At 42.6% G+C, this 25,588-nt stretch overlaps 1 protein-coding gene across 2 annotated transcripts; it reads right to left on the bottom strand.

Moving 5' to 3' along the window:
- Nucleotides 1-306: 306 nt before the first annotated feature.
- TTC4 (tetratricopeptide repeat domain 4) lies at nt 307-25,545 on the bottom strand. 2 transcript variants are annotated; one of them, XM_077891889.1, is made up of 10 exons: nt 25,384-25,544; nt 24,397-24,514; nt 23,264-23,425; nt 19,589-19,666; nt 17,535-17,659; nt 8,280-8,366; nt 6,143-6,360; nt 5,231-5,312; nt 3,804-3,886; nt 307-1,477 (listed from the first exon to the last, which is right to left on the bottom strand). In XM_077891889.1, the coding sequence occupies exons 1-10, from the start codon at nt 25,492-25,494 to the stop codon at nt 1,375-1,377; spliced, it is 1,167 nt and encodes a 388-aa protein (XP_077748015.1). In that variant the 5' UTR covers nt 25,495-25,544; the 3' UTR covers nt 307-1,374. The 2 variants fall into 2 exon arrangements, with proteins under 2 accessions (XP_077748015.1, XP_077748016.1); XM_077891890.1 differs by lacking the exon at nt 23,264-23,425 and having other exon boundaries at nt 25,384-25,545.
- Nucleotides 25,546-25,588: the final 43 nt, after the last annotated feature.

Here is a 25,588-nt window from a genome sequence, read left to right as displayed (position 1 = left end):
GGAGACTGCTGCCACACGGAGCCCTGCACTGCCTGCTAGAGTTGCTGCTGTTGGGCCTCTCACACAGAGTGCTGAGTCAGCAGCTGGGGAGAGAATGGCCTCAGTGTGGCCTAAGCCAGGGCAAGGGTGGAAGCTGGACTTCAGCTTCCCGGCCACATGCCACATGCAGGGACGCTGCATGGTTCTTTGTAAATATTCCACAGCAAATTGCCTTTCAAAGGCCGTTGATCTTAAGGATAGCAGCTGGTTTCAGTTTAATGATGTATTAGTTAGCATTGCTATAGTAACAACCCCCAAATCTCAGTATTTATGACTACAACAAACATTTATTTCTCATTCATGTTACAATCAATGGCTGCAGGCCAGCTCCCTCAGCCCTGCCCCAAGTGTCTTACCATTCTGGCACCCAGGCTGATGAAACAGCCACCAGCTGGGAAATATGTTCTCATGGCAGAAGGAAAAGAACATGAACTTACCACCCAATGCCCTCCAAACCTCTGTCTGGACATGTCCACCCACATCCCTCTGCCTGCCCTGGGGAATGGAGTGGGTGCTGCAAACAGTCCTGTGGCTACAGGTAAGGATGTATACTAGCCTCTAGGAGCTGCAGCTGCAGACAAATATATAACCTAAGACAACTCAACTGCCAGATTTTTAAAAGGCACAAAAATCCTAAAATGTGAAAACTGGAGAGGAACTCAAGAGTCCACCATCCAAGTCTGTCAGTATACCCTACTGCACAGATCAAGAAAACTGGTAAACTTTTTAGGGGTTCTGCAGGAACCTGGTTTGTAGATCTTCATGGATGCAGAATGCAGGAGTCAGATTTCTTGACCTCTTCTCACTCCAAGGGTCTACAAGCTCCCCATAAAGTAAGCCTCTCTGCTTGTGAGTACCTGGAGGCTGGAGTCCCTCAGCCTGAATGTCTTAAAATTACATGTGTGGTTTGAGGGGTAGCTTTCCTGAGGCCTCTACCACCACAAAGGTCCAGAACCAGGGCATTTGTCAGCATCCATAGGCCAGTACACTTCCTCAGGTCAGCTGCTGTGTACTCTAACATGGTCCCTTCAGGGATGGAGGCTGGTGGTAACACAGCTCACAGTGAGTCCAAGGATGTCATGACCAAGGTGCAGAGTTTTTTTTATCAACAAAGGAGAGTGAAGACCGGCTGGAGCACTGGCAACAATGACCAGAGAGACTGTAATGTAGTTCAGGGAAGTCAGCAGCTCTGACCCCCACCACGATGCATAGAAGGGCTGTCCCCAGGGTGGGAGAAATAAAGTGTAAGTCTCAGCTGACTCAAGTACGCTGGATTCCAGGCAGAAGAGAGTGAGGGAAGGAGCCAGGAGGCCTGGCTCCCATAGCCTGGCTTGGTCACTTTACCTGGTGCACCTTTCTCCCTTGGAGATAATTCCTACAAAAAGTAGAGGATCCTACACAGACCAAAAATGCTGGTGTCAGGGCTTTTACCAAGTACCTGTAGTGAAGACAACAGAAAAGAGTGGGTTAATTGAATTGCAGTCTTAATCATCCATGTACCTTCGCAACAACATTCAAGGTCCAGGTGAACCTCTGGACGCGAGTCAACATTAAAATGCAAGGTTAGCACATTTATTTGTTTATTTACATATCTGGGAAATTAGCATGACCCTCTCCCTCTTACGACCTAGCCAGAACATTTGGGCCAGTCCTCTAGCATCATGTATGCCTGTGGCTAAACACAGAATCAAACTATAAGAACACGTTTGCTTGCTTGCTTGCTTGCTTGCATTCATTCATTCATTCAACAGTGCATGCCCAGGGTAACTTGGGACCTGTGCTGAAAACAAAAACCATCATCCCTACTTTCAAGTCCTGAGGGGAAGGGGATAAATAACGACAGCAAAACAATCGCAGAAGCATTAGTGAGGTACAGCATTAGCCCAAAGGGCATGCTTCCCTCTATGGGAAAGGGGAATCAGGAAAAGCTTCCTGGAAAATGTCATGTCCATCTTGACTTTATTTAGAATACAGGTAGTGATGGGGCACGGGAGAACTAAAGTGAACTAAAGTGAGGAGGGGCAGATTGCATTTGCTGTTGTTGGGGCATAGAGCAAGCAGAGTAGGGTCTGGTGGGGAGTGGGGCAAGGCCTTGGCCTCCCAGATTGAGGGTTAGCATTACCCAATGTGTTTGGATCTGGAGACAGAGGGGCCTACATCTTTGCTCTACCCAGTTCAAGGTCTGAAGTTGCCAGAAACCTGTCCTGGGTAGCCTCTTGCCTATGCCAGTCATTTAAAACGTAAACATTTGGTTCCGTAGCTCAGGGGTTAGAGCACTGGTCTTGTAAAAAGTAAACATTTCCAACAGCATTTACATTTTCTGAGAAGCATGAAATTGGTTTTCCTTCACAGATCTGCTTTCTGTTTAGATTTCTCCCCCATTTTTTGGAGATGCAGAGAGTGGACCTTAGGTCTTTAAAGAACTGGTAATAATTTGCTAGTGGAAAAAATGAGTAGCTAAAAATGTGCCTATAAACTAGAAGGGAGTTTAGTGCCAGAAAATACTAAGAGAAGTCATCAATCATATCTGAAGAAATCTTCACCTCCTGCCTACCAAGCCAAAGCAGAAGCATCAAGACCAGCTGGACCCCCTACCAAATCAGTCACCACATCACCAATTCCCATCTGCAATCTTTCACCATCAACTAGTATATTTAAGACCTGTATACTACTCTAAATTTTACCTACACATCCTCTGTGGCTCTATATACCACTATCAGGATAAAGTATGCTCCTGAGCAGAGCATTCAAGGCCTTCATGCCAGCTCTCCAGCCTCTTTCCTACCCTGCCCAACCACCCTACGCCCAACACATCGGGCTCCTTTAGCCTAAATGGAAGAACATTTGCTTTGCTCAAAGCTTACGGAAAGATAGTCCAGGAGTCAACTTACAAATCTACCGAGGGTATTCCCTTACAGCCCAGGACTACCTCAAAGCTGAACAAAGAGACAAAAGCCAAATCCAACTGACTGCCATGGCTATTAGCAAAGATGCACTCTTACAACAAGACTGCCCTTTACAGTTAACAAAAGTATTTTGACTCTCTTGCTGGCTCTCAAATACCTGAGAAAAACGTAGGCAAGAATTAGTATTCCCATCCTCAAGATGAGGATACCTCCCCGGGGGTGGGGGGCAGTATGCGCTTATAGTCACACAGCCAGTAAATGATGGCATCTGACTTCACAAACCAGTATTCTTTCCATAAAATAGTTTCAGGGGACCCAGGCACAATGAGGAAGAGGAGTACCAACCCTGCTGTTCTCAGGTATAAAAGCCAGGCAGGGATCCCTGGGTGGCGCAGCGGTTTAGCGCCTGCCTTTGGCCCAGAGCGCGATCCTGGAGACCCGGGATCAAATCCCACATCGGGCTCCTGGTGCATGGAGCCTGCTTCTCCCTCTGCCTATGTCTCTGCCTCTCTCTCTCTGTATGACTGTCATAAGTAAATAAAAAATTAAAAAAAAAAAAAAAAGAAAAAGAAAAAAATTAAAAGCCAGGCAGCTTGTCCCTGCTCAGACCAGCTCCATTCACTTCTCCCAGTCTGAGGGTACGCTGGCTACAGTGCACTGATCTCAGTCATACTGCAGTCTGTGTGGCCAATGACCTGGGCCAGGCCCCATGGTTGCCATCTCACAGTTGTGTGTCCAGGGCAGAAGGGAGAGGAGTATAAGGCCATCCATCAGCAGTGGGGTGAGAAGCTGGCTATTTCCCAGGGATGGTGCCTGAGCAGCTTCCCTGGTCTACTCAGCCTCATGAAAGTGGCTCACCTGGGGTGCTGGAGCACCTGTAGCAGGGTGCTCTTGGGAGGTACCCGGTAGAGTTCTGTCCCGTCTTCATCCTCAAAATAGACCTGCAAGAGTAATACAGGAGTGGGAATGAGACACAAATACAGGGCCCCAGAGCAATAGGCATGGTGAGGCCAAGTCTAGGGAAAAGCTAAAGAGATGGCAACTATTATTAGCTGAGTGACTCCTTTATAGAGTTGGGGGCTATAAAGCACTCAGTCCTCGCTCATAACAGTAAGAAAGGCATTATCAGCTCCATTTTCCAAAGATAGAACCAAAGCTCAGAGAAGGGAAATAACTCACCAGTGACACCCAGGTAGCAAACAGAGGAGCTAAAATTCAAGGCCTGTGAGCCTTTCCCTAGGAATTCAGACCCCTAGATGTAGGAAAGAAAACCATAGTGGCCATGGTGGCCCAAAGGAGAGGAAGAGGCCGAGGAGGATGAGAAGGATGTCCACAGAGGATGGCCCTACATGGGTGTCAAAGCCCCTGCAGTGTAAGGAAGATGTCTGTACAGGAGGGCTGGCAGGGAGTGTGGGGTGTCAGAACCCAACCAGTGGAGAGCAGCCTTGCTGGGAGCCCGACAGCCTAAGCCAAGTGATAAGGGCTACCTTGTAGGATAGATGAGGTGTCAGAGCCCATGTGGTAAGAAGGGTGTCCTTGTGTGGGGACAGTTGATACAGGGGCGTCTGAGAATTAGATGGTACTAGTGTATCAAAGCTAATTTCCTAATTTTGATAGCTGGTTGCGATTATAAAGGAAAATATCCTTGTTTGTAGGAAACCGACACTGTAGTTAGTATTCAGGGGCAATGGGACATCAATTGGACTCTTACTCTCAAATGGAAATTAGAAGACAAAGTCTTTGTTCTATGAGCTGTGATTTAGAAAAGGAAAACAAAGATCCTAACAATGGAATATTAGCCTTAAAAAGGAAAGAAATTTCTGACACAAGTTACAATATGGATGAACATCAGGCTCAATGAAATAAGCCAGACACAAAAGGACAAATGGTATGCAGCTCCACTTATAGAAGATTCCTAGAGTAGTCACATTCATAGAAGAGGTAGAATGGTGGTTGCCAAGGCCTGGAGGGAGAGGAGGATACAGGGTTACTGTTTCAGGGGTGTAGAGTTTCAGTCTGGGATGATGAAGTGGAGATAGATTGTGCAACCATCCCCACCACCATGTGGATGTACTTAATGCTAGGGAAGCAGGCACTTAAAAATGATTCAAACAGTAAATTTTATGTTCTATACAGTTTGACACAATTTTTTTTTAAAGGCAATAAAAACTTACCCCCCAACCAACTTCCCAGCAGAAAATAATAATAATGAAATTTTAAAAAAATTTTTTAATTTAAAAAAATTTTTAAAATCCCAACTAGGAACAAGGTAAAACATCTCTTACCTCTAAATTGTCAGGGCAGTATTTTCGTTCTAAGTCCCAAGAGGGCGTTTCACCAAACATCACCATTAGATGATCAATAAACCTAAGGACATAACATGTACTTTCTGGGTATCAATAACTCAAGATCTATTTTCCTACATCACAGTACCTGGACACCCATCCAGAAAGAGATTAAAAAAAATGTATAAAACATGAAATGTAGGCCTAAGCCATTGTGAGCCAAAACCCTCTGGCTTAAGCCAAAATGTGTATGTGTATTACTTGTCCTGTTATGACACAGTAATTTTCTTTAAACTGACTCAGACTCAACATTCCTTACATTCAGTCACATTTAAAGCATTAGCCCTATGAGATCACAAATTAAAATTGCTAGTTAGGGCAGCCCCGGTGGCTCAGCGGTTTAGTGCCGCCTACAGCTCAGGGCGTGATCCTGGAGACCCTGGATCAAGTCCCACGTCAGGCTCCCTGCATGGAGCCTGCTTCTCCCTCTGCCTCTCTTTCTCTCCTCTCTGTGTATTCTCATGAATAAATAAATAAAATCTTAAAAAAAATCATGGAAAAAAAATAAAATTGCTAGTTATATCTTTTCTAATAAATACACAATTACTCTGCATATACTACCTAGAATGACTTCATATCTTACCACAGACAAGTATCAGTGCACAAACAATATTGTGGTGCTCTACTTACTAACCTAGTCAGGATGATGATGGGACTTGTATCTGTCACTGCAAAGCTAGTTATATAGTTAGTGAAGGGAGAAATCAGCTCCAGGATAGAGATTATGCCAAACCAGACCATTAACCCTCTATTTCCCTCCCTCCTCAATTAAACATCCACTTGTTCCTCCTGCCAAGATAGCAAGGAAAGAGCATGCCAGCAAGAACAGGGGGCTCTTGGGCAAATAAGTACCTGGAGTCCTCGTGAAAAGCAGAGATGAAATCCGATTGGGCATGTTCCGGGTATAGAAAGAGCACGGGCCAGCTTAACCTGCCCTGCTCATCTACATTCAGCCTGGCTCCATAGGGGTTGTCTGAGCTGAGCCCATCCAGGAAAATCTCACCTAGACCTTCTGAGTCTGAATCTTCATCCTGACCGACAGCTTCAGAGACTAGCCTGATGTTCCTAGCCTGGATTAAAAACAGAAATACACACACACAAACCTTCAACAGCAAGGAAACCACCAACCTGTGAGTCCCCCAAGGGCCAGCTCTATACAATTCCTCTTCATTACCCCTGAGGCCTAGCACAGCAGGGATAACTCATCTTCAGCAGGCATCTATCACATGCTGGACCCTGTGTCAACAGAGACAAGCTAGACATGGTTCCTGCCCTCAAGACTTGGCTCATGGTCTAGTGGGCAAAGAGCTATGGGGATAAGTACAACACGAGGTAAGAAGTGGAGCTACAGAAGTACAAACCACTGATAATTAATTCAATTAATTGGGGGCTGAAGATGACTTCAGAATGCTGGGCCCTAAGCAATGATTATGAAAGGCAGAGAAGTTGGCGGGGGCGGTGGAAGGGCAGTCCATCCCCAAGGAACAATATATGCAAAGGCACAGAAAAGAATATATATTTTGTGTGCTGGTTTAGCTAGGTCATGGAATACTAAAAATAATGCACATTGACCTATCTTGACTATCTCATGGAAATAAAGATAAATCAAAGGTCTGAATAGAAGAGCTGCCCCTTTATATATGTGTGTGAAGGCTAGCAATCAAAATTATCGCAAAATAGATTTTGCAATCAAAAGTACTTTTTTTTTTTTTAAGACTTTATTTGAGAGAGATCACAAGCAGGAGAGAAGGGCAGAGGGAGAAACAGACGTCATGCTGAGCAGAAAGCCTGATCCGAGACTCGATCCCCAGGACCCTGAGATCATGATCTGAGCCGGAAGGCAGACTGAGCCACCCAGGCACCCCAAAATTACTTTTGATATCCCCTAAATAGGGTTGGCAAACTTTTCCTTAAAGGGTCATATAGAAATATTTTAGGCTTTGTGAGCCAAATGGTCTCTGTTGAAATTAACTACTCAACTGCCACTACAGCGTGAAAATAACCACAAGTAACACATAAACAAAGAGGCAGAGCTGTAATCCACTGGTTGCAGTCTCCTGACCCCTGCTTTAAACTGTTGGTAAAATACAGTTCTGTGTATACGACTGTTGGAGTAATTTGTACATACACTGAAGCCTGAGATGCAGGGTCAGACTAAAGAGGGAGCCAAAATCAAGTCTGTATGTAAATGTCTGGGCATTCCAATATTCTACATTTTAGAAAATGACCAAATCCCTCACTGTGAATGAGGATTAGCTAGAGAATCTGGAGTATTCCAACCTGTTTAATCTGTTAACAGGTGTTAACAGATTGCTTGCTATGGGAGGAACTAGTGGAATGCATGTTAGTAAAGTTCTCAAAGTCAACAAGTAATTTAAATGGTGTATAATTTAACTCAACAAAGAATGACACCTAGAGCCTAGTCCACAATCTCAAGGCAAGTGTCCTCTCCTATGTGAAGACCAAGCAAGCCAAAGCTCCACAGATGACTTGCTGGGTATCCAGGTAAAAACAAGATTTGGGTCAGAATACATCCATTTAAAATGCACAGAAGAAAGGACAGGGTTGAATTTGTTGTTAGGGTTAAAGAAGCAACATCCTAAAATTCAGACTTTCTCAGGATACAGTGGCTAACAGCAAGGACCTGGCTCTGATACACATTAGCTGTGTGAGGTTTCTTCACCTCCCCAGACCATTATCACCATCTAGTAAATCAGGACACTAGAAGATCTACCTCAGAAGGCCACTGCAAATATTAAATAATGCTTAACCCACAGCAGCTGTTCAGTGTAGCTTACCTGAGATCAACATATGTACACAAGCAGGAAAATGGACTGAACCCAGGGGCTCTGACTCCAGAGCCCCTTCAGCATACTGCTTCACCGAAGCAGAGAGAAAATGAACAAATTCATTCAGGTAAAGGATCCCAACAAGCTTGAGGATTAGTGGATTTAACAAGACCATATGGGCCTGAGGTTTGAGAACTCACCTTGATGGCCTGGAGTAGAGCCTCGTTCTCATTCTGCTCCTTCTTTTCTTTCAGCTTTGCTTTCCTGATATCCCTCTGCTCAGTTCTCTAAAAATTAAATCCAGATCCATCAGCTCTAGGGAGCTTGCTTCCTCTTCTGTCACTCCAGCCTGCATCTTACTATCTCCAGTATCTGTCTAACCCAGTCTCCTGTGTCAAGCAGTATCAGTGGCCTGATTCAATTCAATTAATATTTTAAAAGCACATGTCTGGTGCCAGGACAGGTGGCAGCAGAAATTTTAAAATCTACAGTTCCCATACCCACGGAGCTCACAGTCTACTGAGGGGGGACAACAAGTGAAATGTCGGTTCGGCATTACCCAGGCAATGTGAGTCCAGTGCTGTGAAACACAGAGTGATGTCTTCTTCCCCACCAAGGAGGTTTAGAAGGACACAAAACATCCTCCCAGATGATGGAGAAAGAGCATTCTCGGTAGAGGGACTGACATCAGGGTCTATGGAGTATTTCAACTTATCTGGGATGGCTGGAATATAGGAAGCATTGGAAAAACCCAGGACAAGAACTCATCAGAGGCTTTGCCCTTTGCCTGATTATAATCCATGAGAGAAAATCATGAGTCTACTTAATCTGACAGAAGTATAATTTAGATTTCCTTTCCTGCAAATCTGCCCCAAACCAGCTGATTCTGCTTTTTTCCTCAGGATCGTAGATTAACAGAAGTCAGCAAATTTTTCTGTAAAGGGCCAGATATTAGTATTTTAGGCTTTGCAGACCACGTATGCTCTCTGTCACATATTATCTACTTTTGTTAGTTGTTTGTAACTCTTCAAAAATGTGAAAAACATCTCTAGTTCACAGAATGCAGAAAAACAGGCCACAGGTTGGATTCTGCCTGGGGTCAGTTTGCTGACCTGATCTAAAATAGAGTACCAACCATCCCTCATCCTCTCCACAAAAGCCCCACAACAAGTTAACACAGATCTTTTTTTTTTTTTCTTGTGAACATAGTCTACCCTTTCAGGGAGAAAAGGGCTGATAACTCTTGTCCATTCCTTCTCCAATATAGTCTGCCAACAGAGCTGCAAAGCTCCTTTCTACTGTTAGGAAGTCTGAGTGCACCATCCAGAGTCCTCCACCCCACAGATACCACTAAAAACTATGTCCAATTCTGCTTTCACAGTTGAGCTACCTCCAACCACTGTCTGGTCCATATTAGAGAATGATCAAGGATGATGCAGACTCTGTCCCATGTTTTTACTCTGATTTACAGGATACATGTGAGTGATGTGGCTTATGAAGTCTCGTATGGAGTCTTGCCAGCTACATAAAGTAAAATGACCACCAGGTCAGAGGAGCCCTGAACTGTGGAGTTTGCTGCACTTTAATTAAAAAAAAAAAAAAAGTCAACTTTGTTGAGGTAATAATTTACTATTTTAAGTGTATAGTTCAATGAGTTTAGACAAAGATATACCTTGAGTACCCAACACCTCAATAAGACAGACATTTCTATCCCCTAGAAAGTTTCCTCATGCCCCTTTGCTGTCAGTCTTCCTCCCATCCCATTACCAAGTAATATTCCATTGTATGAGTATCACATTTTGCTTCTCTCCTTCCTGTTGCTGGACACAAGAGTGGTTTCTGGATTACTATGAATAAAACAGGCTGTGACCATTCTTAGACAAGTCTTTTTATGAGCGTGTTTTCATTTCTCTTAGGTAAACACCTCAGAGTGCAACTGCTGGGTCACAGGATAGGTGTATGAAACTGCAAAACTGATTTCCAAAGTAGTTGTACCATTTTATATCCCACTGGCAGTGGATCAGAGCTTCAGGTGCTCCACCTCTTCACCAACACTTGGTATTGTCTGTCTCGTGAACTGGAATCCCACTGAGGTTTAATTTGCTTTTCCCCAATAACTGATACTGTGCATATTTTCACATGCTTATCGTAAATCTTCTTTTCAGAAGTGCCTGTCATTTTTAACATTTATTTCTTTCAGAGAGAGAGAGAGAGAGAGTAAACAAGCAGGGGGAAGAGAAGAGGGAGTGAGAGAATCCTCCAGCAGACTCCATCCACACTGAGCACAGAGCCCATTGCAGGCCTCGATCCCGGACACTGATATCATGACCTGAGCCAGAAACAAGAGTCGGATTTTTTTTTTTTTTTTTAAGATTTTATTTATTCATTCATGAGAGACACAGAGAGAGAGAGGCTGAGACACACGCAGAGGGAAAAGCAGGCCCCATGCAGGAAGCCCGACGCGGGACTTGATCCTGGGACTCCAGGACCACGCCCTGGGCTGAAGGCAGGCACTAAACCGCTGAGCCATCCAGGGATCCCCAACAAGAGTCAGATGTTTAAACTGACTGAGCCACGAGCCACTCAGGCACCCTGCCTGTTTGTTTCTTTTGCCATATTTAACATTTTTTCAGAGTGAATACATTTCTTTATGTATTCTGGATATAGATGCAATACAAATATTTTCTCCAATTCCATGGCTTGCCTTTTACTTCTAACAAGTTTTTTAGTTTTGACTAAGTCCTATAACAATAGTTATGAAACAAAATTTATCTTTACCAATAATCCTGTTTTTTATGGCTTATACATATTTTTAATTTTTTGAGGTAAAATTCACATGACATATTAACCATTTTAAAATACACAATTCATTGGCATTTCATATATTCACTGTACTGTGCCTCTATCTTAAAAAAAAAAAAAAATCACCTGTCTAAAACCATCACCTCCTCCATTTAGGTCTGTGATTCATTTTGTATATAGTATGAGGTTGGGGTCCATATTCATGCTTGTCATGTGGATATGCAAAACACTATTCCTTCCCCCCATGAATGGTCTGGGCACCCTTGTTGGGAATCAATTGTCTATAGATGTGAGGATTTATTTTCTAGCTCTCAATTCTATTACACTGATCTATAAATCTATCCCGTTCTGCCAGTACCATAATGTCTTGATTACTATAGCTCTGTAGTAAGATTTGAAATTAGGAAGTAAAAAAAAAAAAAAAAAAAAAAAAAAATATTAGGAAGTATAAGTCCTCTAACTTTAAATTTTTTTTAAGGGACCCTTGGGGTAGCTCAGCGGTTGAGATCTATCTGCCTTCAGCCCAAGGCATGATCCCAGACCTGGGATCGAGTCTCAAGCCTGCTTCTCCCTCTGCCTATCTCTGTATCTCTCATGAATGAATAAAACCTTAAAAAAATTTTTTTCTTATCGTTTTGGCTATTCTGGGTCCCTTGAATTTACATATGAATATTAGAATCAGTTGGTCAATATTTTGCAAAGCAGCCAATTGGAAATTTGCTGCAGGCGGAGTGGAATCTGTACACCAATTTGGGGAGCACTGTCACCTTTACAATATTAACATCTGATCAGTGGATGTCTTCCCATTTTTTTTTTTAGATTGAATCTCTTTAAACAATGTATTTTCAAATAAGATTTCTGCTACTTCTGTTAAATTTATGTCTAAGTATTTTATTCTTTTTAATGCTATTGTAAATAGAATTGTTTTCATATTTGGAACATTCTCCAAGTCTATAGAATTGGGTTTTGTATATTACTGTATCCTACCAGCTTACTGATCTGTATTAGTTCTAATAGCTTTTTTAGTGGATTCCTTAGGATTTTCTATATACAAGATCATATGATTTGCAACTAAAGAGTTGTACTTTTCCTCTACAATTTTTTTTAAAGATTTTATTTATTTATTCATGATAGTCACACACAGAGAGGGGAGAGAGAGAGAGAGAGAGAGAGAGAGAGAGAGAGAGGCAGAGACATAGGCAGAGGGAGAAGCAGGCTCCATGCAGGGAGCCCGATGTGGGATTCGATCCTGGGTCTCCAGGATCGCGCCCTGGGCCAAAGGCAGGCGCTAAACCGCTGCGCCACCCAGGGATCCCTTCCTCTACAATTCTGAAGGATAGGTTTGCCGGGTATAGAATTCTTAGTTGATAGTCTTTCTTTCAGCACTCTGAATGTCAACCCATGGCCCTTTGGCTTCTATGGCTTCTGATGAAAAATCAGCTGTTACCTTTTTGTGTGTGTGTGTGGGGGGGGGGGTAGGGCAGAGGGAGAGAGCAAGAGAATTTCTTAAGCAGGCTCCACACCCAGCACGGAACCTTTGACAAGGGGCTCAATCTCACAACCCTGAGATCATGAGCTGAGCCAAAATCAAAGGTTGGATGCTCAACCAATTGACCCACCTACGCACCCTCTCAGGAGTCACTTTTATTGAGGATCTCATATGTGAAAGGTCTCTTCTCTCTTGATGCTTTTAATATTTTCATGTTGACTTCAACAGTTTGTTTATGATGTGTCTGGGTGTAGATTTCTTCAAGTATATCCTACTTGGAGTTTGTTAAACTTCGTGGAAGAGTAAATTACTTTTTTTTTTTAAATCAAATCTGGGAAGTTTTCAGTTATTATCTCTTATATTCTTTTGTCTCTTTTTCCTTCTCTTCTCCTGGGGACTCCCATGTCTATGACAATATATTGATGGCACTCTATAGGTCCCTCAGTCTATCTTTATGGTTTTTTTTAAAGACTTATTTATTTAACTTTAAAGGGGGTGATGGGCAGAGAGAGGGACAGGAAGAGAATCTCAAGCAGAATCTCCACTGAGTATAGACAGGGCTCAATCCCACAATCCTGAGATCATTACCTGAGCTGAAATCAAGAGACACCAAACTGAACTGAGCCACCCAGACACCCCTCTCTTAATGTTTATTCTTCTTTCTGGTCCTCACACTGGGTAATCACATTTGACCTATCTTCACAGTTCTACTCTTGGGCCCATATGTGAACTTTTCACTTCAATTATTATACTTTTCAACTACAGAATTTCTATTTGATTCTTTTTCATAATTTATTGATAGTCTCTATTTGGTAAGACATTTTGTTCATATATATATATATATATATATATATATAAATTTTTTTCCTTTTTTTTTTTTTACTTCTTCAGACATTGCTTTCTTTCTTCCTAGAACATATTTCAAAGTCTGGTTTAAAGACTTTGTCTTGTAAATCTCACATTTGGGCTTCTTCGGGGACATTTTCTATTCATTTTTTTCCTGCCTATGGGCGGCCATACTTTCTTATTTCTTTGCACGTCTTGTAATTTTGTATTGAAAACCCGACATTTAAAATAATACTATGTGGCAACTCTGGAAACTGGATTCTCTCTCTCTTTCCTCTGCAGTATTTGATATTGCTGTCATTGTTTACTTTTCTGAAATAATTCTGTAAAGCCTGTATTTGAGGGACACCTGGGTGGCTCAGTAGTTGAGCATCTGCCTTTGACTCAGTTATCCTGGGGTCCTGGGATTGAGTTCCGCGTCAGGCTCCCCATGTGGAGCCTGCTTCTCCCTCTGCCTATGTCTCTGCCTCTCTCTCATGAATAAATAAATAAAATCTAAAAAAAAAAAAAAAGCCTGTATTTGGTTTTACGTGACCACTAAAGTCCTTAGTTACTTAGTTTAGTGATCAGCTAATGATTGGACAGATTTCCCTTAATGCCTAAAGCCAAAAAGTCTCCCACTCTTTTGCTGAAGGGCACATGCAGATTGTGGCACACTTTCAACACTCACCCACAATTTACAGTTCAGCCTCAGCCTTAACTTACTGCTTTCACAGAACCTCCAAGTCAGACAGAGGTAAGAGCTTAGGGCCTTCTTTGATCCTTCCTAAGCACATGCATAGCTCTGGACACACATGTGACATTGTAGATCTCCAGGAGTATGTTGGAGCTTTTTAAAGCCCCTGCAGAATCTCAATCCCCAGCTTTTCCTTTTAAATATTCTGGTAAACTGGGTGGCTCAGCGGTTGAGTGTCTGCCTTTGGCTCAGGGAGTGATCCTGAGGTCCAGGGATCAAGTCCCACATCGGGCTCCCTGTAAGGAGCCTGCTTCTCCCTCTGCCTACATCTCTGCCTCTCTCTGTGTCTCTCATGAATAAACAAAATCTTTTTAAAAATAAATAAATAAATATTCTGGTAAGCCTACTATTTATCCTAGTATCCACTATCTTAGGCAGCTACAATCTTAAATAATTGCTTCTAATTGTTTTTTGACACATCCCTCCTTCCCAGCACCCCTAAAAAGCTCTCCATACTGGGATAGCTCCAAGATTCATCTGCTTCCAAACAAAATCTGCTTCATGGGATCCCTGGGTGGCGCAGCGGTTTGGCGCCTGCCTTTGGCCCAGGGCGCGATCCTGGAGACCCAGGATCGAATCCCACATCGGGCTCCCGGTGCATGGAGCCTGCTTCTCCCTCTGCCTGTGTCTCTGCGCCCCTCTCTCTCTCTGTGTGTGACTATCATAAATAAATAAAAATTAAAAAAAAAAATCTGCTTCATGAGTATGGTCTTCAAGATCACTAAGACGGTCAAATAATGACAGTTCTCTGGGAATGGGGCTTTGAGCAAGCTCTGACCCTATCTGCTTCTTCTGGTGGCTGCTGGGCTGCTCATTTTAACCATGAGTCTTTCAAGGCTACTGTGGAACCAGGGAGGGAGGAGATGGGAATAGGGAAGTTAAAATGTCATGAAGTTCGCTGTACTTAAGAGGTTCAGCAATTTTTCTTGAATAAACACTCCCCAGATTGCTACAAGCCTTTGTTTTTTAAAGATTTTTATTTACTCATTCATTCATTCATTCGAGACACAGAGAGAGAGGCAGAGACACCAGCAGAAGGAGTAGCAGGCTCCATACAAGGAGCCTGACACAGGACTTGATCCCGGGACTCCAGGATCACACCCTGGGCCGAAGGCACGTGCTAAACTGCTGAGCCACCCAGGGACCCCACCCTGCTACAAGCCTTTGGCTCATTTCAGAGCTCTAAAAAAAAAAGTTGACTCTGATCATTTTCACCAGTTTTCCATAGACTTTCTATAGAAGCAAAGAATTTTAGCAGATCTTTATTTGGCTATTTTTGCTGATGCCACTTCTCTTTGTTGATTTATCTACTTGTTCTATCAATTACTGAGAGAGGGAGGTTGACATCTATCCCTATTTGTAGATTTGTCTCCCTCCATTTTTTTGCTTCTTACATTTGGAGTTCTGTTATTGGATACATGCATATTTATAATTACTAAATCTTCTCGATAAGCTGACCCTTTTATCATTTAACAAAACCATGATTTATTTCTGGTAATATTCATTGCCTTGATGGCTGTTTTGAGATCCATCACTTACAAAAGCCAAGCATGTAGGAATCCAGAGTCAACTTATACACAGATATAGAATAATCCCAATGCTCAGCAAGCAATGTCACCCACACCCAATGTCAGGCTTTTGGGCCCTGAAATCTCCCTTTAACTGTGCTTTGCCACAGGACCTGCAAGCTTTCATTTAGGTCCACTAAGGGTTTTTCTGAGGATTAGCTTGGCTATGTCCTTCCACAGTAGCACTCTACACATTCTCTCTTATGCACATCCTGTTTAGAAATTCTGGCCCAAACCCCGTTACCTAGCCTCAGAATTCTGTTACTGAGCCATGTCAGCCAACAGATACCTTTTCTTTTCTTTTTTTTTTTTTTTTAACCACTTGATATGACCAGAATGACTTCTGACTAAAACCTACCCCTTTGCAGGGAGAGCTGAAGGCTCTCTTGGCACTGAAAATTTCCCCTTCCATAGTATAAGCAATGAAGACAGAACTAGATGAAGAATCAGGAGACCTGAAGTCTCGAAGTCTAGTTCTAGACATGTGAGGCGGTACTGCATAGGGACTAAGCGTATAGATTCTAGAGCCAGTCTGCTTGATTACTGATGCCCAGCTTCATCACAGCTGTGTGACTCAGGCAGCTTCCTGATCTCTCTGTGCTTTAGCTACCTCACTACTGAATGGTGAATTAGAACAGTTCCTACCTTATAGGGCTGTTGTACGGTTTAAATGAATTCATGTAAGTAAAAAACTTTAAATAGCACCTGGAAGATATACACAGTAAGTGCTATCTAAATACCGGACATTATTTTTTGGTAATGATGGTATATTATCATCATTGTCGCTATTGTGTACATTTCATCATCAAGTTACAGGCGTCTTGAAGCTGGGAGTTACACAATACTATAAAGAAGCTTAAGAGTTTAAATGTTTTTTTTCTTTTCAAAGATTATTTAAGAGAGAGAGAGCATGCACACAAGTAGGGGGAAGGGCAGGGGTTGAGGGAGAGAAGCAGACTCCCTGCTGAGCAGGGAGCCTGACACGGGACTAGACCCCAGAACTCTGAGATCATGACTGGAGCCGAAATCAAGAGTCAGATGCTTGACTGAGCCACCAAGGCACACCTGTTTAAATGTTTAACTGTTCATTGCCCTCCTCTTTTTCAAGAGCTTTACATAGTGTACAAACTATATTATGGCAGTTTTATGCCATTTCTTATTCAAATCCTAACAGCCACAAATTAACTCCTTATAAGTCAAGAAATGTGCTAACAATACACACCAGACATTCTCATTTAATCCTCATAAAAACCTGAGTTTTTATAACATAACATATATTATGTTAACTATTTTATATTTATTTTATGCTATTTAATAGTAATATAACAACTTCTATGATAACTATTTTCAAAGAGGGGACTGAGTTTCAGAATTATCAAGAACTTGCCCATGGTTATGCTTTCTCCTATCTGGAATGTTCTCCACTCCCCACCCCCAACCCTCCAGTCAAGTAAACTCTTGCTCAGTCTTCAAGAGATTATACCAAGCATCACCACTTTCAGCAAACCTTATCTACTATTCCCAATCGCTGCCCTTCCCTTATCCAGGCCCAAGTTAGATACTACTACTTATATATACTATATATTCCTGCTTGCCTCTGTCACATTATAATACTTATTTACTTCTTTGTGTCCTCCAGAGTTCCAAAAGTAGGGAATAGTTTTGGGTTTTGTTTTTAAAGAAGAAAAAGTTTACAATGACCCAAAAGACACAATCTTAGAAATATTAACTAATGCTAAGTAGGGACACCTGGGTGGCTCAGTGGTTGGGCAGCTGCCTTTGGCTCAGGTCGTGATCCTGGGATCGACTCCCTAGTTGGGCTCCCCGCTCAACAGGGAGTCTGCTTCTCTCCCTTTCCCCCTGCCCTTCCCCCTACTTATGTGCATGCTTTGTCTATGTCTCTCCCTCTCTCTCTCTTTCTGTCTCTCATGAATAAATAAATAAATCTTTAAAAAAATAATAATAATTAATGCTAAGTAACAAATACCAACTGGCTACTGATTCTGCAACCAACCTTCAACTTGTCTGCTTTAGCCCTCATTTCCAGCAGCTTCTTCTCTCTGGCATCTATCTGTAGCCCTTCATCACACCAGTTCACAGCCTCAGCAAAGTTTTTCAGTTCCAGATGGCATAAGGCACCTGTAAAACCCAGAACCCTTAGAAAAGGTGGACAATATGCATGGAAAGAGCTGTCCTTGAACAGGAACCAACACCCCACGCACCCAACCACCACCACCACCAAACTCCACCAGCTACCTACCAGCCAGCATTCTGAAGGGAAAATAGTTGATTAAAGCCCTTTGTACTGCATTCCCCAGACAAGGAATATTGTTTTTATCTTCGATCAGAAAGATCTCTAGGGCCCATTCAACATAAAACTCCTGTTAAGTCTCCCTGGTATTAAGGGCTTTTAAAGTAGGGAAGGGTGCAATGTAATGGCAAAGAGCACAGTCTCTGGAATCAGACAGATCTGGGCTGGAAATCTGGCTCTGTTGTTTAGCAACTAGACATTAGACAAAATACTGAGCATCTCTAAGCTTCAGGTTCCTCATCTGCAAATCAGAATAAAGTCCATCTCAGATGGTATTTTAAATAGAGATAGAGAGCAGAATTGACCTTAGCCATTCATCAAAAGTGTCAAGACCAAAGACATTAGGTCTCTTCTAAAATTGTTCTTTTTTTTTTTTTTATAAATTGTTCCTAATAGCTTCTAGGTTAAGCCACCTCTCCTCTCACGTTTGTTCTTCTCCAGTTGGCCTCTTTAGACTTTCCACAGAATTTCCAAATATCAGAACTGTAAAGGCTTAGATGTCAACAGAATCCAACTTCATCTTCCAGAGATGAGCAAACTGACACTCACAGTGGGTGTCTTGCCAAGGTCACATGCTGAGGTATAACTGACAATTCAAGATTTACAGGGATCCCTGGGTGGCGCAGCGGTTTGGCGCCTGCCTTTGGCCCAGGGCGCGATCCTGGAGACCTGGGATCGAATCCCACATCGGGCTCCCGGTGCATGGAGCCTGCTTCTCCCTCTGCCTGTGTCTCTGCCTCTCTCTCTCTCTCTGTGACTATCATAAATAAATAAAAAATAAATAAAAAATAAAAGATTTATAGACTCCTGGGATCCCTGGGTGGCGCAGCGGTTTGGCGCCTGCCTTTGGCCCAGGGTGCGATCCTGGAGACCCGGGATCGAATCCCACATCGGGCTCCCGGTGCATGGAGCCTGCTTCTCCCTCTGCCTGTGTCTCTGTCTCTGTCTCTCTCTCTCTCTCTGTGACTATCATAAAAAAAAAAAAAAGATTTATAGACTCCAGTTTTTGCCAATTTCGCAGGACTACACTAAATTTACTTGCCAATATTTGAATAGTACCTTCTTTCCCTACAGCTGAGGGAGATGGATCTATGTATACCAACCGCTAACTATGCATATCTAAAGATGCATAACTTTGATAAAGCATTTGGCTTATGATAAAGCAGTCAATCCATGGGAATATAAGGAAGATTAATATGTGATGAATAAATTAAAGTTTACAAAGCACCTCTGAGCTTCTCAAAGAAACGGTAAAATATAAAAGTAATACAAGCAGTATTATTACATAGAAAGGTCAGACCACAAAAGAAAATATAATCTGGGAACATCTCAGCATCAGAGTTATCAGCAAAGGTCCCATAACTTATCTCTTAATTAACATGACATTTGAAGATCTCGCCTTTCAAACAGCTAATTTGAAAAAAAAATTAGAATATGGCTTTGGAACTGCTTTATTTTAATTAATTTTATTACTCATTTAAAATGAGGAGTTTCAATTTCCCTACAAATTCTTTTCTTCTTTTTTTTTCTCTACAAATTCTTAAACCATAAAGGATATTATTCTCTGGAAAATTCTATTGAAAATGGCATGTTGCTATTGATAAGGACTGGGAACTTAATATTAAGATTGCAAAAATAAGGTGACTTCATTAGTATCTTAGCACCTTAATATCAAAGCTTAAAATGCGTCAACTTTTGGTGCAGTGAGTGCCAACTTTTCCATAAGGACAATCCTACTGTAGTTCTACAATACTTACCTCTTACTATTGCTTTGAGGTGGCAGGGTTTTAGCTTTCTGGCAGCTTTCACATCATTGAGAGCAGAACGAAAATTGCCTAATAGGCACCATATAGAAGAGAAAACAAAATTGAGATCAGAATATTTGCAAAATTTCATGTGTAAAAATATAGACATTCTTGTACAGTGAGTCATAGAATATCTATAACACTGGAAACCCACAGAACAACTATAAATGGGTAGTAGCAAGCTCATGAAAAGATGCTTAACATCACTAGTGACCGAAGAGATTAAAATTAACATGGAGGGCAGCCCCTGTGGTGCAGCGGTTTGCATGGAGCCTACTTCTCCCTCTGCCTGTGTCTCTGCCTCTCTCTCTCTGTGTCTCTATGAACAAATAAATAAGATATTAAAGAAAAGAAAGTTCTTTCTTAAAAAAAAAAAATTAACATGGAACTGGTAAAAATTAAAAACAGGTAATATCCACCTGGGTGAAAGCAGGGAAAAAGGGCACTCCTAAGGGTAAATTAGAGAGCAAATTAGCATGCACTTGTGTGTATACTGACCCAACAATATTCTTCTAAGAACTTATCCTTAAAAAAAACTGGACAGGGATGCCTGGGTGGCTCAGCGGTTGAGCATCTAACTTTGGCTCAGGGCGTGATCCTGGAGTCCCGCAATCGAATCCCACATTGGGCTCCCTGCATGGAGCCTGCTTCTCCCTCTGCCTATGTCTCTGCCTCTCTCTGTGTCTCTCATGAATAAATAAATAAAATCTTAAAAATATACTTAGACAACTGTGCAAGGATAAATGTAAGAGTATGTTAACTGCAGCATTAAATTGTGAATTGTGAAACACTTGATGATACCCTAAATATCCCCAATGTAGTAATGATTAAATAAACTACGTAAATCCACACTACTAAATATTATGCAGCCATTAAAAAGAATAAGATAGATCTGCACATAAAAGGCACGATAGGGTGCTTGTGCTACATTGTTTTAACTGGTTGTTCTGTATTTATAATGTCAGTGTGTAAAATACCAATATATTTGTATAAAACAAACCAATCTAAATATACAGACATATGTACACACACATATGTAAGTGCACTTTTAAAAAAGTATGCAATCATACACACTGTTATCCAAACTGAGAGGGTATGTGGTAGAACTTCCCTATCTAGTTTATACTATAAATATTACTTAACAGTTTAGTATTTACCTATTATTTTCACTTCTAAAAATCTAGCACAAGGGTCAGCAAAACGTTTCTGTAAAAGGCCACACAGTAAATATTTTAGGCTTTACAGTCCATATATGGTCTGTTATACATTCTTGTTTTATAATCCTTTAAAAATATAAAAAACATTTTTAGCTCACAGGAGGCCAGGGATCCAGATGTGGCCTGTGAGCCATAGTTTGCCAAATCTGGCTTCAACCTTAACAATAATCAGAATTAGTGGGGAAACTTTATCACTAACTGTGTTCATTACTGCATTATTTTTAAAAACCTAAAAGCAGCTGTATACTCAATAATAGCAAAACAGTAAAGCCAACTGTGTAAACACTGGTTATGTCCAAATGATGCAACTTTATGTAGCTATTAAAATAGTACTCAAATATTTTTAATGACAGGTGAAATTGACTACATTATAAAATTAAGTGAAAAGAACTGAATACAAAATTGGAAAAACAGAATGATGGTAATGATGGGGAAAAAATGTATATAAAAGAGATCTAAAGACTTCTGGTTAAGGGTGCTAGACTGAACATAGGATTTAACTCAACCTCCACTACTCTCCCGCTTCCTCCCAAAAATGTTATAAACCCAGAGAGAAGAAAAGTAAGAACACAGAGCACATTTTAAAGCTAGAAAACAAAGGAACAATGGCTAAATGACTTAACAGCCCTAAGAAAACGGAATTCTAACCCAGCAGAGGGAAAGCCCCAATGCTGCCAAGTTGTACTGCAGAACCTAAAGTACCCAGGACTAAGGAACTGACAGTACCAGGGGACTGTGGGTAAAGGTGTCTTCCATTCAGTGCACTTTGAATCAACCTGATTCTGCATACTAATCCTAGTACTGTGTACCCTTACAGAGTTCAGTTTACTTAATTTACTATACTTTACTATGGTATCTTACTCTGCTGACTAGGAATAAAGCTGTTAACCTTGCCTACCTTACATAGCTGCTATGAGGTCAAGAGGGATAATAAATGTGAAAGTGCTCTGAAAACTATACCAGTGAGATCTCATTTAAGGAATGGCTGTGATTTTTTTTTTAAGATTTTATTTATTTATTCATGAGAGAGGGAAAGAGAGGCAGAGATACAGGCAGAGGGAGAAGAAGAGGGAGCCCGATGTGGGACTCGATCCCAGACCCCCAGGGATCACGCCCTGGGCTGAAGGCAGGGGCTAAACTACTGAGCCACCCAAGGATCCCCATGAATGCCTGTGATTATTATGCCTCTGCTCCTCTAGCATCACACACAGTTTTCTTCTTACAAGGTACTTCTTTTGGTCTTATTAGCCCTGCACATAACAATCTTTAAGTTCCCCCAAAGAAAGGAACTATGTAGCTATTGTTCACAGTGCAAGGCCTAGCACACAGTAGACGCTTTATATATATTTACTGATTGAATGAGGAAATGAATCCAACTCCTTCAGGGAAAGGCCAGATCTTACTCATCTCTGCCATGCCAGGGCCTAACACAGAACAAGAACTCAAAGTTTGTCTGCTGAATGAAAAAATGTATTCCTCTAGAAGTCAGAAAAATGGGTTTCTCGTCCAGCTTCTTGCACTAATCAGAGGATCCTTCTCTGGGCCTAAGCAAAATGAGGGGGTTGACCACTCTTACTATTTAGAATATTATAATGGAACATGCTAAAGGAGACAACAGTTGGGGCAAACTACAGTAACAGAGAGACTCTGCTTAAATGTTGATGAATCCCAGCAAAGCTTATTCTCTACCAGCCCCTCAGAGGCCCCAGGTCTCTTTAAACTCTGTGATAATAAACATGGGTCTAACATGACCAAGACTGGTCATGAGCAATAATGCCTCCCAGTAATCAGTGTTTCCCAAAGTCACATCTGCAGAATAGTCCTACATGTTAATAAGTGTTACTTAAAAAGGGAGCTTACAAAACTTAAGAATCATAGGGTAAGGTTCTTTGCTGTAGGTCATCTCAACATCTTTAACATACTAATGTGCACTGATTGCCAACAAAGCAGCAGCACTTTCCAATTTTACTTGTCCAAAGAATATCTTTCACTTCAAGGGTTCTACAGAGTACTCTTTGAAAAAAATTCTCCCTTTAAGATAGTTACTCCTACATAAATATATCTATTGCTTAAATCCTTCTAGCAACCTGAAGAAGAGGATAAAAGGCCAGAAACAAAAACACATTGAGAGAGAAACATTTAGGCTAAAACAAAAAAGTCCCAGATCATACCAACTCACATATTAAGGTATGTCACTCATTTGGTTCAGATAAGAAGAATTATACAATATATCTGCTTTCCCTTTCACCAAGTCTACCTGCAAGATCAGAGTTCAATTAGAGTAATTGGAGAACTAACTTTCTGGATAAGTTAGGCTCTTCATCTGACACTCAAACTCTGCACTAGCCATTATAATGGCTTTTACCATACATTAGTTCTTTAGAAAGCACTAAATAATGGAATAAATTACCTAGATAGTACTGTGCTGCTGCCCGGTTGGTATAAAGGACAGCATTCATATCAGGGTCTGAGCATTTCTTCTTTAATCCTTCGGTGTATGAAATCACTGCCTTTTTATACTCTTTTTCTTTAAAGTAGTCATTGCCCTCATCCTTATAGGTTTTGGCCTGTTCTGCAAAGAAAAGAATAAATAATCACTGTTTCCTATTTCTGTAAAGGCAAAAATTAAAAATAAAATTAAAATATTAAAAATATTAATATTAAAAATATTCTAAATCACATATTAGATATGATAAACCAAATAGAAGAAACCAGTAAAGCAAGCTCAAAAATAAATCCTATAAAACTGGGTATCAACATGAAGAAACAAAGTCATGTGTAGTTAATGCTACAATCCATCCCAAGTATCTTACAGGGTAGATAATTAGATGCTTGCCCAAAAAAAAAAAAAAAAAAGAATAAAGGAAAAGCGTGTACTTATCCTACCTCTGGAAGAACTTTTTTTTTTTTATTTACTGAAGAAATGGGGGGAAGTTATCTTCTGTTTTTGCTTTATGTTTTATCCCTGGAATACCGATTCCCCTATCCTCACCCTATTGGAGCCTATAAAATTGTTAAGAATCAGGGATCCCTGGGTGGCGCAGCGGTTTGGCGCCTGCCTTTGGCCCAGGGTGCGATCCTGGAGACCCGGGATCGAATCCCACGTCGGGCTCCCGGTGAGTGGAGCCTGCTTCTCCCTCTGCCTATGTCTCTGCCTCTCTCTCTCTCTGTGACTATCATAAATAAATTAAAAAAAAAAAATTGTTAAGAATCAGTCCAAGATTCCAATCCACTGTGAGCCCACTCCCTATGTCCCCCTCCTCAGTGCTCCCACAGCACCTAGTACACGGCTATGTGTTGGCACTTCTCACACACACAGGACAATCTGGCTATCCACTGGAGCGTGAGACCTTTGAGGACAATCTTATTCATCTCCTTACCCCCAAAGCCTAGCATCTAGTAGGTATTGGGGGGAGAAGGTACATGTGGAATAGTGACAAGCTAGCCCAGGGTAACTGTTTCTTGTTATCAGAAACTTTCCGACTCACTCTTTCCCTCAATTCAATGGAGACACAAAGCAAATACTAGACTCAGGTAAGATACCTTCTGGAGACCGCTCTTCGTCGAAAATCATTGACTGGAGGCAAGCCAAGTCAGGGTTCGCATTGGGATCAATTTCAGATGGCGCTTTCTTCATAAACAGGGGGACCTTTTCAAATTCCTGGAGGTGAAGAATGAACTTTAAGAATACGATTTTCCACAGAGACCCACTTCCCCATGTCTGTATCAAAATGCTCTTACTCATCAGGATTTGCCGACCATGATTATCTACCTCGCTTCCCCACCCAGGCCTCAGTTTCCCCAGCGTAAGATGGGAGCGCAGGGTAAGGATCGCTAACGAAATCCTTTCGGTTCTCACATTCTTACAAGGGCGGTGGGGACCACCATTAATTAGGCGCTCCCGTGTTCCCGGCACCTTACACCCACCCCCACCCCTGATCCCTTCATCTTCGCCGCAATCCTACAAGGCTGTAGCTATAGTTACAGGGAAATCGTACACATGAGGGGACCGGCTCAGAAAAGTTAACTACGTGGAGGAGTCCCTCGTCTGCCTGACTAAAACCCGGACCCCCAGATGTACTGGCTGCTGAAGACCGCCCTCCAGACCCCGAGGCAGATTTTCTAAGGCTCCCACCCAGTGGAGACCACCCAACCGCTGGCGGGGCCGGAGGGGCGGGAGGGGAGGGGGCGAGGGTGCGGGGGGCCTGGGGTGCGGGGGGCCGGACGGTCCAGGAGGCCTAGGGGTGCGGGGGGGTCCGTGGTGCAGGGGCTCGGGGGTACGGGGGGCCCTAGGGGTGCAGGGGCTCGGGGATGTGGGGTCCTGGGGTGCAGGGGCTCGGGGATGTGGGGTCCTGGGGTGCGCAGAGCCGGAGGTGCGGGGGGCCTGGGCTGCAGGGGCTCGGGGGTGCGCGGAGCCGGGGGTGCGGGGGCTCGGGGGTGCCGGCGGCCGGCGGTCCGGGAGGCGCCTGCTCGCCAGCCCCGGGGTCCGGACGACGCCCCGACACTCGCGTGCGTCCCCGGGCCGCCCACCTCCTCCCACTGGTCCTCGTGGAAGCCGCCACGGTACGGCTGGCTCTGGAACTTTTCCAGGAACGAGTCCATGGCATCTTCGCCGGCGGCGCCCGGCTCCGGCCGCTCCATGGCGGCCGCTCGGCGCTCCCGCCGCGTTCCGGGCCACTTCCGGCGGGCAGCGCGGGCGCCCTTCCGTCAGTCCTCCGGGCCGCGCCAGCCCGCG

The sequence above is a fragment of the Canis aureus genome, chromosome 3 (genome assembly GCF_053574225.1).
Source record: "Canis aureus isolate CA01 chromosome 3, VMU_Caureus_v.1.0, whole genome shotgun sequence".
NCBI classification, from domain to species: domain Eukaryota; kingdom Metazoa; phylum Chordata; class Mammalia; order Carnivora; family Canidae; genus Canis; species Canis aureus.
Note: the sequence above shows the minus strand (reverse complement) of the source record. Positions and strands in the feature narration are given on the sequence as shown.